The 13,183-nt window shown below is 48.0% G+C and overlaps 1 protein-coding gene across 5 annotated transcripts in view; it reads right to left on the reverse strand.

The window, feature by feature from the left end:
* RORA (RAR related orphan receptor A) overlaps positions 1 to 13,183 on the reverse strand; it is a 763,877-nt gene that overhangs the window by 13,848 nt on the left and 736,846 nt on the right. For all 5 annotated transcript variants that reach the window (XM_051821923.2, XM_051821924.2, XM_017347977.3 and 2 more), the window contains 4 exons: positions 10,480 to 10,875; positions 3,478 to 3,599; positions 1,490 to 1,622; positions 785 to 892 (listed from right to left, as the gene is read on the reverse strand). In XM_051821923.2, the coding sequence (XP_051677883.1) occupies positions 785 to 892; positions 1,490 to 1,622; positions 3,478 to 3,599; positions 10,480 to 10,875 (759 nt within the window). The remainder of the gene's footprint in view (positions 1 to 784; positions 893 to 1,489; positions 1,623 to 3,477; positions 3,600 to 10,479; positions 10,876 to 13,183) is intronic.

Consider the following 13,183-nt stretch of genomic DNA (forward strand, 5'->3'; position numbering starts at 1 on the left):
TAAAATAATAATTCAGTTTCCTAGAGACTGGTTAAATTTTATGTCTGTTCTTTCAGATTTGAATATTGTGTGTGTGTGTGTGTGTGTGTACGTATGTATGTTAGTGGGCTCCACTACCTATAGCTACACATACTTTGTATCGTGCATCTTTATAACAGTCACTTAATGTACCGTGGCTTTCCATGATCATATTTTAAAGAAAACCAAACTTTAATTTTTATTTCATTTTATTTGAAACGCAGAGACAGAAGCACACAGACGGAGATGGCTCCAGTATTTGGGTCCCTGCTTCCCCTGGGGCAGATGAGCTTGAGCTCCGGGCTTTGGCCCCTTCCTCTTTCCCTGCGGACTGTTGTAGGCACTGGGAGAGTGAACCATCAGATGGAGGATTTTTCTCTGTCTCTGCTTTTCAAATGAAAATAAATTTGACAATTCAGTTTTTTTTTTTAAAAAATCATATCCTGTGAGTTATCCACATTATTTATCTCCTGTAAATCTGGTTCTTTAAAAATATGAAACTGGAAGTGTATATAACAAATTATGATTATAATATGTCTCCGATTACCAACTAGATAAAATAAACCTTGAGGTCTTTACATGTAACACACATAAAACATGTCTGAGCCACGTGACTTTTTAAACCATGCAGTAGAATAGGTGTGAACGCCTTTAATTTTTGTTTGTATACAACCACTTTGGATTTTGTCCAGCCAGAGCTTTCACCCGCCCCACATGTCTCCGTGAAGCCCCCGGTCTGGAGACGGGCGCCTTGCGATTTCCTTACCTAAGGATTTGAAGACTTCGGGGCTAGCATACTTCCCGTCAAAGTACACGGAGTTGTTCTGAGAGTCAAAGGCACGACACATTCTGATGAAGACCACCTCTAGAGAACCTGAGCAGAGGCAGAAACTGGGTCAGCTGGTCTCAGGGAGTTGATTTCTCAGGTGTTCGCGTACAGACCCCTCTCTGAGCCGGCACAGTGGGTGCTGTGTGCAGTGAGCTCATGGCTCTCAGTTGCATCAGCCGTCTGTGCAGAAGGGCAGTTGAGTACGGGAGCAAAGACTACTGTGCTGAAGCTAAGGCCTGCTGAGCGGAAGGGAGCATGGTTTCAACCTTGCAAGGGAGAGTCTCCAAGTTGCTAGGAAAGCATGCGTTCACATTTCTGAAAACAGACCGCTAAACACCAGGGTTTGCGTTCCACAACCTTTTCCCTGACAGCTTAGCATAAACTCCAGAGGATCTGGAGAGTAGAAACCAAATACAGGGGATGATAAAATTTGGAAACAGAGGAGAAGCAAAATGGAGGGCATGTTTCCTGAACAGGAGCTCAAAAGTCTGGAAAAAGAACTCCATTTCTGCGAAGAAAAACCCGAGCTACTGTCATTGGAGGAAAACTGTTGCCGACACCTTCCTTAGCAAGCACTTCTTTAATAAGCAGCTGAAAAGCAGGTTAGGAAGAGGCATCAAAATTCACTTGCAAAGCACATACCTGCTTTCAGAAGCACAATTTGATCGTTTTGACACAGTTCCATAAATCCATCAATGCGTTTGGCAAACTCCACCACATACTGTATAGCTTCTGTAATTTTGATGGCACACAACTGCCACATCACCTCCCGCTGCTGTGGAAGACAGGAGCACATCAACAGACATGGTTACGCAGTATCCTTGGCACAGCTGGGCTGACTGATCCTGTTTTGTAAAATCCTTCTTTGGAAATGGATTCAGAAAGCCTAAGGCATTAAGCAAATACATAGTTCCCCAGTCATCTGGGTTATGAAGATGGCTTCCATGTTCTTTCTCATCTCCTCGGCTTTGTGGTGACAGAGGGACGGTGGGGAGATAGGGTCATACAGAACACAGGCTGAAGGGTCAGGGAAGCCATGCCTTTAGCCCTGGGCACAGCGGGCAGTGAAGCAGGATCACTTTTTAAGCAATTATTTTGCCTTGGGAAACTTAATACCTCTTCATGAGATAGCACAGAAAATAGTCAATTAAGTTTTCTGTGTGCCTATCATGAGCATGGTATTTCTATGATATTCTTGTTTTATTTCATTTTCATATGAACATTCCTCCACCCCTCTGCCCCCGAAATGGCCACCAAAACTGACAGGAGCTTTCACAGTTAGAAAGGATAAGACGGAGGTGTCAACAAAAATCCAGCTTCTCATTCCCAATGCCTTGTTGTGTTTTTTTTTTTTTTTTTTTGACAGGCAGAGTGGAGAGAGAGAGAGAGAGAGAAAGGTCTTCCTTTTTGCCGTTGGTTCACCCTCCAATGGCCGGCGCACTGCGCTGATCCGATGGCAGGAGCCAGGTACTTATCCTGGTCTCCCATGAGGTGCACTTGGGCCATCCTCCACTGCACTCCCTGGCCACAGCAGAGAGCTGGCCTGGAAGAGGGGCAACCGGGACTAGAACCCGGTGTGCCGGTGCCGCAAGGCGGAGGATTAGCCTAGTGAGCTGCGGCGCCGGCCCGCCTTGATGTTTCTTACTGTTTCCTTCTCTGTCGATTGGACTACTGTCATGACCTGCTATCTCAAAGGCGAACAAAGTAAAGGGCTGTTCATTTCCCAACCTGTGCTGCGAAATTCACCTCACATGCTCGCCCTCCAGTGCAGCTGAGGGTGACCTGGGTTTGTTGCCTGCTGTCTTGCCTGGTTGTTTCCTCAATCTTCCTTTAAGATGGTCCCCACCAATGTAACGGGGTGGGAGACGTATGGACTCACGAACCCAGAGTCTCGTGTGGCCCTGATGTGTGTCCTCTCTGGCCTCGTGCCAAGGCATGTTGTTTTCTCATGGAAGCGGGGAGAGGATGGGCCTTGAGTGTTGCCTTGGTCCTTTCCCAGGCTGAATGTCTACGATTATTGACAGGAACTACAGCCTTTGCTTTCGCGAAAGGCAAGGTGGGCAGTCACATACTCCTTGTCGCCAGCTTGTTCTCCCAGTCGAGTGGCTTTGTTGATCAGAGTGCTTCATAGAGAAAGGCACGTTGCAGCCCTTCGTGTTAGCCTCATGGCACTGGACTGAGAGCAGAGTTATGACCGTGGCTTCTAAACCTTGTGTGTGTGTATGTGTGAGAGAGTACTCCCTAAATGCCTTCCTTTTAATCTCTGGAAACAAGAGGCTGGGATTATTTTACATCAACTTCTAGACCTTAAGATCTTCCACTGTGTTATCGGGACAAATCCCAATTCACTTCAGCTTTGGAAACTGCTTCATCCAGTCCCCTGCTGACAAGTGGAAGGGGATATGTTTATAAAGCACAGCAGAATCGGCTTGCTGGCATTGAAATTCCACATGCCGGCATCTCAGTAAGATGATGAAACCTCAAGCACATGATAAGCACTGGAAGAAAAGTTTTTAAGCAGAAATCTGATATCTGATGAAAGACATTCCTTCTTTGGTCGGTTTGACCTCAGCCAAATCTCTCACCCTAGCAGTCCTTGCCAACCCCGGGAAAAATTCCTTAGATGCTACCTTGTTTTGATAGTTCTCGATCTCCTCCTGCAGAAAGGTCTGCCACGTGATCTGCTGGAGCTCTTCTCTCAAGTACTGGCAGGTTTCCAGATGAGACTTGGATATATTCTGCGCCAGGTGTTCTAGGGAGAGAACAGGAGATCACAGGCATGAAAAGCCCAGTTCTTCTCTGCTTCAACAGAGGCTCTTCCACTTAATATTTGCTTTAAAAAGTGGACATTAGGCAATGTGCAGAACCAGTTTCGGTCATCTTGACACACTGAAGCAAGCATTTTGGGACCCTTCTGTATTTGGGAACATGAGAATGAGGAGCAAGGGCTTTGCGAAGCCAACACTTCAGGATAGGACTTGGTGCCTCTCAGCCTCTGGACCTTACCCTCATCCTGCGCCCTTATTCCAGTGTCTGGGAATGAACAAACGTTGAACTCCATGGCATTGAGAAATGATTGACAGGGCCTCTTTGTGGCGTTTTTATGAGGACACATCTGTCACATACATTGCCCTGGGATGGACCACTCATGGAAAACTAGGGAATAACCTTTTATGATACCAACTCTGCATTTATTTTGTTATTCCTGCAAATGGAACAAGGAGGGCCTAACAATGATACCAAGGGCCTAACTACGGATAGTGTAGTTGGTCAGAGAAAGACTCTGGAGTTAGACTGTTTAAGGTCTGAATCTCAGCTTTGCTGTTTGCTAGTTGTGTGATCTTGAGTATATTATTTAACCTCTCTCTACTTTCGTTCCCTTATTTGTAATAGGAGGAAAACAGTTCCTGTTTCATGGGTCAGTTGTAGCATTGAGCTGAGCACTCAGAACAGGATTACATAGCATGCGCATGTACTGTGTAAATATTAGTTGTTATACTTGGTGTGGGGGGTTGAATTTACCAACAGAAGTCAACAAAGTTTTCTGTAGGAAATTAAAAGGACAGTTCAGCTCATTTGATAATAAAGTATGAAGATGGTAAAGACAAAAACATCAGATTTTATCATGAAAGGGAGAGATTAATGCTGAGTTACCAGGATTAGGGCATGTGTTCAGGGAGAAGACGAGAATTGTATTGGGCCCTATAGGCTGGGGTAGGACTGGTGGGCAGAGGCCAGTGGTGTCAAGAGGTGGGCGAGCTCCACATAGAGGGGGGAGTGGGTGAAGGGGGCATGAATAATATTTATAGGGAACAGCCAGATGTGACAGAGCAACAGAGTTTATATCCTGTAGGATCTGAAATATGAGGAGTACGTCTGGACTCCTGAAGGCATCTGCATGGTCCTCAAGGGGGCGCTGACATTCTGGAAATGGTCCCTGGGGAAAGAGACGAGCAGTTCTGTGTTGGGTGCACTGCAGCACAGAGAGCCAAGGCAGGAATACCAAGTAGAAAGCTGCTGGGCCCCGGGTGTGAGGTGCTAAGCACCTTGAGCAGGTTGGTCATCATTGTTGAGAAAGGAGGACAACTAAAGCAGCCATCACCTGCTGCCCGCCAGGGGGCACATTAGCAGGAAGCTGAAGTGGAGCTGAGTCTTGGACTCCCTAAGGGATAAGGCTGGTGTCCCAACCGATGATTCAACCACTAGGACAAGTGCCCACCTCCCAATGAAGCATTTTCAAAGACAACCCGATTCTAGGGACGGAGCAATGATCCCCCTGCCCCAGTCTTGAACACATGATAAGCAAGCCAGGGGAAAGAATAGCACCAAATGCGATTTTGGCAGCACTAGTAAGAGAGTCTGTTTATTTGGACATTTGTCACTGCTTCCATTAAACAGAGCCAGACTTGTTTGTGTGAAAACAGAGCAGATTCACCTCAGTGAAGTCTGAAACTGTGGTCTCCCTAGAGACAGTGAAACACAGTAAACCTTAGTGGCCCTCCTTGGCAACACAGGCACTAAAGCAGCATCAATCGGTAGCATGAAAACGTAAAACATAAGGGCAGGTATTACAGGCTAGCTGGTAAGACTCCTGCAACCTGCACTGGAGTGCCTGGGTTCAATTCCTGCCTCAGGCCCCTGACCTCAGCTTCCCCTTAATGCAACTGTGAGGCTCAAGTGTTTGGGTTCCTGCCACCCACGTGGGAGACCTGGATTAAGTTCCCAGCGCCCGCTTCAGGCTGGTCCAGTGCTGGCTGTTGCAGGCATTTGGGAGTGAACCAGCAAATAAGAGCACACTCGCCTGCTCTCCCTGTCAAGTGAAAAAAATTTGAAGACCGAGTTGGAAGGAAAGAGATGGAGAGAAAACAGCAGCTACTAAACTCTGTCAGATGGTGCTGCTTGTGAAAAGGAAATAAAGGCTAAAATAGGGGTCGGCGCTGTGGCATAGCTGGTGAAGCTGCCACCTGCAGAGCCAGCATCCTATATGGGCGCCGGTTCGAGTCCCGGCTGCTCCACTTCTGATCCAGCTCTCTGCTATGGCCTGGGAAAGCAGTAGAAGATGGCCCAAGTCCTTTGGCCCTTGCACCCACGTGGGAAACCTGGGGGAAGCTCCTGGCTTTAGATCGGCGTAACTCTGGCTGTTGTGGCCAGTTGGGGAGTGAAACCAGTGTATGGAAGACCTCTCTTTCAAATAAATAAATGTAAAAAAAAAGATTGATTTATTTACTTGAAAGAGTTATACAGAGAGAGAAGGAGGTGTAGAGAGAGAGAGAGGTCTTCTACTGCTTTCCCAGGCCATAGCAGAGAGCTAGATTGGAAGTGGAACAGCTGGGACTCAAACTGGTGCCCATATGGGATGCTGGCACTGCAGGCGGCGGCTTTACCTGCTACGCCACAGCACCGGCCCCAGATTTGTAAATATGGTAGTGAACTATTTCCTAATGGAAGAGCCCTCAGTACAAAAGATTATTTCTGAAATGTTAGGCAATTCTTTTGTAGATGTGGGGAAAAAAAAGGTGTGTTCCCAGGGAAGTGGGATTCCTGTGATGTGAACATTGGGAGGAGGTCCCTATCATTCCCTTCCAGGTTATGCGTTTTCATTTAAGATGGTCAGCATCTTGCTGGACTTGTGGTAAAAAAAAATGCTGCTGCTTCTCGCCGACTCCAGCTTTTCCAACAGCCAAACGATGCAATGCCCATGACACACCAGCAGAGGGCAGTGGCTGCCTTCCCACCAACTGCTCACCCTCTCTTGCCTTTGATCCCAAGTCAGGGCAGATTTGGCAAGTGTGGGACTGCAAACACCTGGCTATTTTTAAACCTGTAGTTCAGCAAGGGAGAATATGGTCAGACTGGATAGAAGTTGAGAAGTCAGTGTGGTTTCCGAGAGAACCCGGCTGGAAGAGTGAGATATCTTGGAACTAGTGGTTAGCAGGAGTGCTTTCTGGTCTGGGCTCAGCGGACATATGTCTCGCTGTGGGACTGGGCGAGCCTGCACCTCCTCAACCATGGCTGCTTCCTCGACACCGCCAGTGTCTGGGCACTGGAGGTGGAAAACGCTGGCTTTTGAGTCACAGGTTTTCATGGGGAGAGGAACTTGAGAAGCATGGTGTCGTGCGGATGTGCCTCGTTTTGCAGATAGGGGCGTTAACAACAGAAATTGCTCACATGCACGTAGCACTCACGATGTGTCAGAGCCCTGGCATTTCCATGTGTGAATACACACATTTTCCTGCTTAATGCTGTGACAACCCCAGGAGATGAGCCTGGATTGTCTTCATCTTACAGACGAGAAAACGGAGCCAGAGAGAGAGGAGGCGGGCTGCTCCCAGGTGTCCTCGCTGGCCATCGGCACAGCTCTGATTCATCTTCTGTAGGGAGGGAGACGCCCAGTTGCAGCTGACTGGATCTGTCCTGGCTCGGGTGACTTGGGCTAAGCCCATGGCCCACGCTAACTCGATGCAGGTCTCTGGAAGACAGAACTGCCTAGCTTCTGCATGAAGTTGTATTTCTCAGTTGTAGGAATAAACACAATGAGTACTTTTTTAAAAACGAAATCAAAGTTGTTTTCCCTGGAATGTAAAATTGGGAACTAACTATCCCCAAAGGGCAGTCCTTCCTAGCCAGGGGTGACAGTGGATTTCCAATAAAAGTAGCAGGTTGTGGATTTGACACTGATGCAAAGGTAGATGTGGACTTAGGATATGGTCATTTGCAACTTATTTTCCTATTGTTTGATTTGTTTCAAGTCTGATGAGGAAGTTTGGCCTAAAGTGATGTCAACAATCTTGAAGAGTGAGAAGACCTTAGGCCTGAAAGGAAATCAGCGAGAACTGTAGGCAGGTCGTGGGCCATGTGGACGCTACTCTGAGCTCCAACTACTCTGTACCTCAAAATGAGAGCTCAGTGATGTTGTTGCCGACATTTAGATTTGGGACTGCTGGTGACGCGTGAACTTAGGTCATCCTAGAAAATGCCACCATCCAGGAGAACACTCCCTCACTTGGAAGGTGCATGTGAGGGTGCAGGGCTCCCAGACCGCACTGGAAGGGGACCCAGGGAGAAGGGGAAGCCAATTTCCCTGTGGACCTGGGAGAATCGGCTCAGCTGTTTCTGGGCCCTCTCGGGTCTTAAAACCCGTTTAGCCAGAGTACCGCGTCCCAAAAGCGAGACTTTGGCCAAGCCCTACGGATTTATTTCAGGATTGAACATTTGCCCAGCAAACAGGATGATGCACTGGTATTTATGGCAAGGTCTGGACGCAAGCCTGAAGTGAGTCAGGTCATTTTCCATGGTTCCATGTCAGCTTTCAATCAAGTCCTCGCTCAGGTCTGAAATGTTCACTTTCGGGACCGCTGCGCTTCAGATTCAGCCAACCAAGATTTCACGACAGAAACAGAAAAGTTTTTGTTCTTGTTTAAGAAAACAAAAACAAAACGAAACGAAAAATCAAACCCACCTGTACCCTGCCTCTCTTTTAGCTCAGAGGTTTCTCCGCTAATCAAAAGAGCTGCGATCCACCTTTAATACCGTTCAGCGGTTGAAAACCAGGCTTAAAATGTCCCTGGCTCTTGAGGATTTAAATTTAGCTTCATAAAGAGATGCTTGTGTAAAAACCGTAAAGAACATTCAATTTGTTCTATTTGGAGAAAGATTTTACGGGAAATATAAATTTTCACCTAAAAGATGTTTTATGGGGGCACAGAGGTGGAGAAACCCTGCGAAGAACACAGCCATTATTTCTGTGCACTGAGGATTTCTGTGCTCAAGTCAGAACCTGCTGGTTCTTTCCCATCTGAAGTCTCCATTCTCTCCTCGTACCCCACGTAGTCCCCTCCACGGCAACTAATTGAAATATCCCAAAGGACTGTAACCTTGGACGAGGAGTCACTGGGAAGAGCAGCTCAGGTTCTCGAGCCACACAGGTTCTCATCAAAGTTTCTCTAATAATAGTGCTGCCCTTAAAAATCTATTAAATATAGCCGAGGACGTGAGTGCAACTTCCTCGGAATGGAAAGTGTCCCATTGTCTGTGTTACCAGCATTTCTGGGTCACAGCTCCCAAAAGCAGTCGTGTCCCAGCAATAAGGAAATGATGTGGCTTTGTGTTTTTTTTTTTTCCCCTGTGGTGGTGGTGGTGGGGAGTATGATGAGCCTTATATGAAATAGACTAATTTTGTCGCCAACACCCATCATCAAAGCATTCTGGCAAGTAACGAAGCTGATTTCTCTTTCACATTTATACTATACATCCGGGTTGTAAAACTTAGATGTGCACAGGGGCTGAGCGGATGCTAGGAATGAGAGGAGTGGGGTAGGCCCACCCGGAGGTGCCAGCCTCTGACTGCTTCCAGGTGGCTGCTGGCACTCACCGATGCTGGGGCATATTTCTTTTCTCGTCCACAAGAAGCTCAGAGTCAGAACTTTGCAGTGTGGCTGGCCCAGCTGACAGCACAGAGTGTGACAGGAAGGACATGGGACAAAGGGCACAATGTCGTGGTGTTGTGCATAGGAGGCAGACCGTGGTCAACAATATTCAATTTTTCAAAATAGCTGGATGAGGAGATGGTAACTGGTCTTGCCACAAAGAAAGGGTGACCATATGAAGTTATGGATCTGCTAAATACTCTAATACTACACCGTGGGAGCCAGTGTTGTGGCAGCTTAAGCCACTGCCTGTGACACCAGCATCCCATATGGGTGCCGCTTTGTGTCCCAGCTGCTCCACTTCCAATCCCGCTCCCTACTAATGCACCTGGGGAAAGCAGCGGAAGGTGGCCCAAGTGCCCGGATCCCTATCACCCACGTGGGAGACTCGGATGAAGCTCCTGGCTTTGGCCTGGCCCAGCCCTGGCTGTTGGGGCCATCTGAGGAGTGAACTAGCAGATGGAGGATCTCTGTTTCTCCTTCTTTGTGGCTCTTTCAAATAAATAACTCTTTAAAACTAATGAATCAATTAAAACCAAACATTGAAAATTTTAGCAACTGAATCAAATTCTTTATTTGAGAGAGGGAGCGAGTGCGCATGCCTGTGACCCCATCTGCTCACCTGCTCCCTGGATGCCCACAACAGCCGGGATTGGCTAGGGCTCAAGCCAGGGAATTCACTTCAGGTCATGTAGGTGTCAGGGGCCCATATACTTCAACCATCACCTGCTGCTGCCCAGGGTATGCATTAGCCAGGAAAGTGAAATCGGGAACTGGTACCAGAACCCAGGCACTCCAGTGTGGAATGCGAGCATCTTAAACTACTAGGTCAAATGCCAACCCTCGAATCAAAACTTTTAGAACTGTACACTGATCCAGGTTTAGTTTATAGATTGTGTGTTTTTGTTTTTTAGGACTTTGGGTCTAAAACAATACCCTGGGATAGAATTAAATATCTCATGAAGTTCATCCCATTCCCTGAACTTCCAGGGCAATGCCCACCTTCCCTTTGGGTCATTTGGGATGCAGAAAGGGTAAAGCGTTCCTTGGCTACAGCATGAGAAACACAGGACAGTGAAAAGCAAGGAGGCACTGGGGCGGGGACAAGAAGCGGCTGGAGGGTGAAGGTTAATGACGTCACTCCTTGGACCCCTGCCCTGCAAGGGGCTTGAGTAGAGCACGCCCGTAGAAGCCCGCACCATTTACCTAATTCTGCCATGGACACGGTCGGGGAGGTCTCTCCATTGGTGAAGGAGCAGTAGGGAAAGAAGCCTGATGCTGGTGTGTAGTCACATATGGGTTCCGGTTTGATCCCGTTGATGTCCAGACCCGACTGGTCGGGGGAGGGCTGTATGTCCAGGTAGAAGCTGCTGACCGCCGAGTCGGCCTTGCTGCCCTCGGGGGTGTGGCCATCAATGTAGTTGCTGAGGTCGTCGTGAAGCTCCGTGAGCCCATTGGCCGAGATGTTGTAGGTGGGCGTCAGCGGCTCGGCCTCCCCGGGCTGCTGCTGGTGGTCGCGCTGCTGCTGCTGCAGCCGGTGCTTCTGCACCTCTGCGTACAAGCTGTCCCTCTGCTTTTTTGACATTCGGCCAAACTTTACGGCTGGAACAACAACAACAACAAAAAGCAGAGACCCCCACCATATATATATGATGCGCTTTTCTACAGAACCCTAACCTGTGGGCCTTAAGGGTTTCTTCTGTGGTCTTGCATGGTGTCTATCAGAAACCATAGGACACCATCCAGAGGTGACAGCAGCCCCACCCCGCTCAGGCTTGCCCTGCCCTCTCAATGGTAAATGCACAGCCTAGAAAAATGGATGTTTCAGAAAGAGCCCCGGGATAGGCAGGGGGCAGTGGGTTCCTGCGGTCACACCTCCTCCCCCAGGATCGCTGGGTACCACTGAGATGGGAGGTGGCGGGCTTGTCCGTGTCCACCCACACAGCTGGCCTTGACCTCTTTGCCCAGTGTTAAGGGCACAGGGCAGCCACCACTCAGGACTCAGGCAGACAGAAGAGGCCAGACCTCAAACAGGTCTGTGGTCCATCTGTTTGAATGAGGTTCTTCCCCATCCGTGGGGCTTCAAGGAGAGGCCTTTGTGATGCCTTGAACTGCATCTCGGAGTTAACCCCTCCTCCACCCATGGGCCCGGGAAGCCCCTGTGACCCCCTTGGACCTGCCAACAAATGACACTTGCTGCTGCTCTCCCTGACCACGAGAGCATCAGGATTTGGAAGGGGCCAAGGCTGAATCAGGTCCCTGTTGGGCGAGTTGTGTTTGCAGTGCCCCTTCTTGGGTGTGCCCCCCCTCCTTTAAGGTGGAGCAATGACTAGAGGAGCTTCCCAGTTTGTTCAGAATCTCAAATGATTGCTCCTGCAACACAGCTAATGGGGAGGGGTAACCCTCTGATGTCCTGGTCTGATTTCTCGCCTGAACGCATCGATCGCTCAGCTGGTCTCTGAAGAGGCAGGGGAGGCTCTGCTGGAGAATTTGTTCTCCTAATTGATGGTGGTTACATTTACACCCGGCAGGGAGTGTGGCTGCGTCTGTTTGATCATCCTAGCTACGTGAGTCTGGGGCAGCAGGCAGGATAGAAAGAAGTTTTGAATCAAGGCCACCATGCTGGCCAGCTGGTGGACTCCATGACAAGGAAGGCATGGTGCCTTTTTGCACAGAGGAAACAAGTGAGCTGAAATTCTGGTCAATTTTCAGTTTCCATGCCTGAGATAATAAACTTGTGCAGGGCTGGTTAGATAGCAACCAGAGTGACGTGGGCTTTAAATTTTAGGCCCCATACTTTTAGAAGTGCCCAAAATTTACTCTCAGCCCACAACAGTGAGTGCTATTTCTTATATGTAAAGTTTCCAGAAGTTATACCCAAGGTGCTCAATTCTTTGGAAAAGAAAGTTCTAGAACACCCCAGGGGCTCAGTCTGCAGAGGCTGGATTTGTTCTGCTGTGACTCTGCAATTGTGCTTTTAACTTTTGCCATAACAGTGACAGCAGTAACCATGTCCTCCTGGTTTGAGATAGAGCAGCTCACACAGCCTGTGTTTCTAATTTAAAAGTTCCTAAGAGAGATTCCCAGCTTAGTCAGTTTGGTGCCATCGGAAGATGAAATCTACAAAATTGCATGCCAGGGGACTCTGAAAACATGGCGTAAGTTCAGTGACCACTATGGAGGGCCTTTACAAGGTTCATGGAAAAATGGAATTAAACCAGAGGTGGTGTTTTGATTTAAAAAAAAAAAATTGGAATGCATGCATAGGTTTTCATAATATGTGTCTTCCAAGAATTTTTTTAGGACTCTTTGTATGCCTGGACTTCAATATTTTTTTGCCCCCAGTAATTGTTTCATTCCATTTTTCCACAAACTTTTGGAGCTATTCCCATGTCTTTCAATGTCAAAAACTTGATTTCTACCACGGTGCACAGGATGGCCTTTTAGATATGGAAGGACAAAGGGGGTCTTGTGCCTGGGCAAGTCCACAGGCTCCAGGAACATCTGATCACTAGGGAAGACAGGCTTTCGCCAGGCTAAAATTCCACCAGAGGAGACCCTGCCCTTCAAAGGAATCTCTCAAGAGAGCCAGCAGGGAATATTTGAAAAAGTCCGTAAAATGGGCTCACTCAACTCTCCTCAGTTTCCATACATGAGAATAGCTGTTTTGAAAGCTGGTGTTAATTACTCATGGCACTTCAGATAGTTTCTTCGGGAAGATTTTGAAATGTTTTGTCATCGAATGGTTGATGCTCTGTGTTCCTAGACGTTTGTCACCGACCCACATGCTGTGTACTTTCAAACAATCTATGCACAAGTATCTGATCTTGGCACGTGATTCAAAAGATCCAGGAAGCATAGAAGCTAACAGATAAACACCCTAGAGTGCAGCAAGCCACTGGCTTGCATT

This window comes from Oryctolagus cuniculus, chromosome 12 (genome assembly GCF_964237555.1).
Source record: "Oryctolagus cuniculus chromosome 12, mOryCun1.1, whole genome shotgun sequence".
Taxonomy (NCBI): domain Eukaryota; kingdom Metazoa; phylum Chordata; class Mammalia; order Lagomorpha; family Leporidae; genus Oryctolagus; species Oryctolagus cuniculus.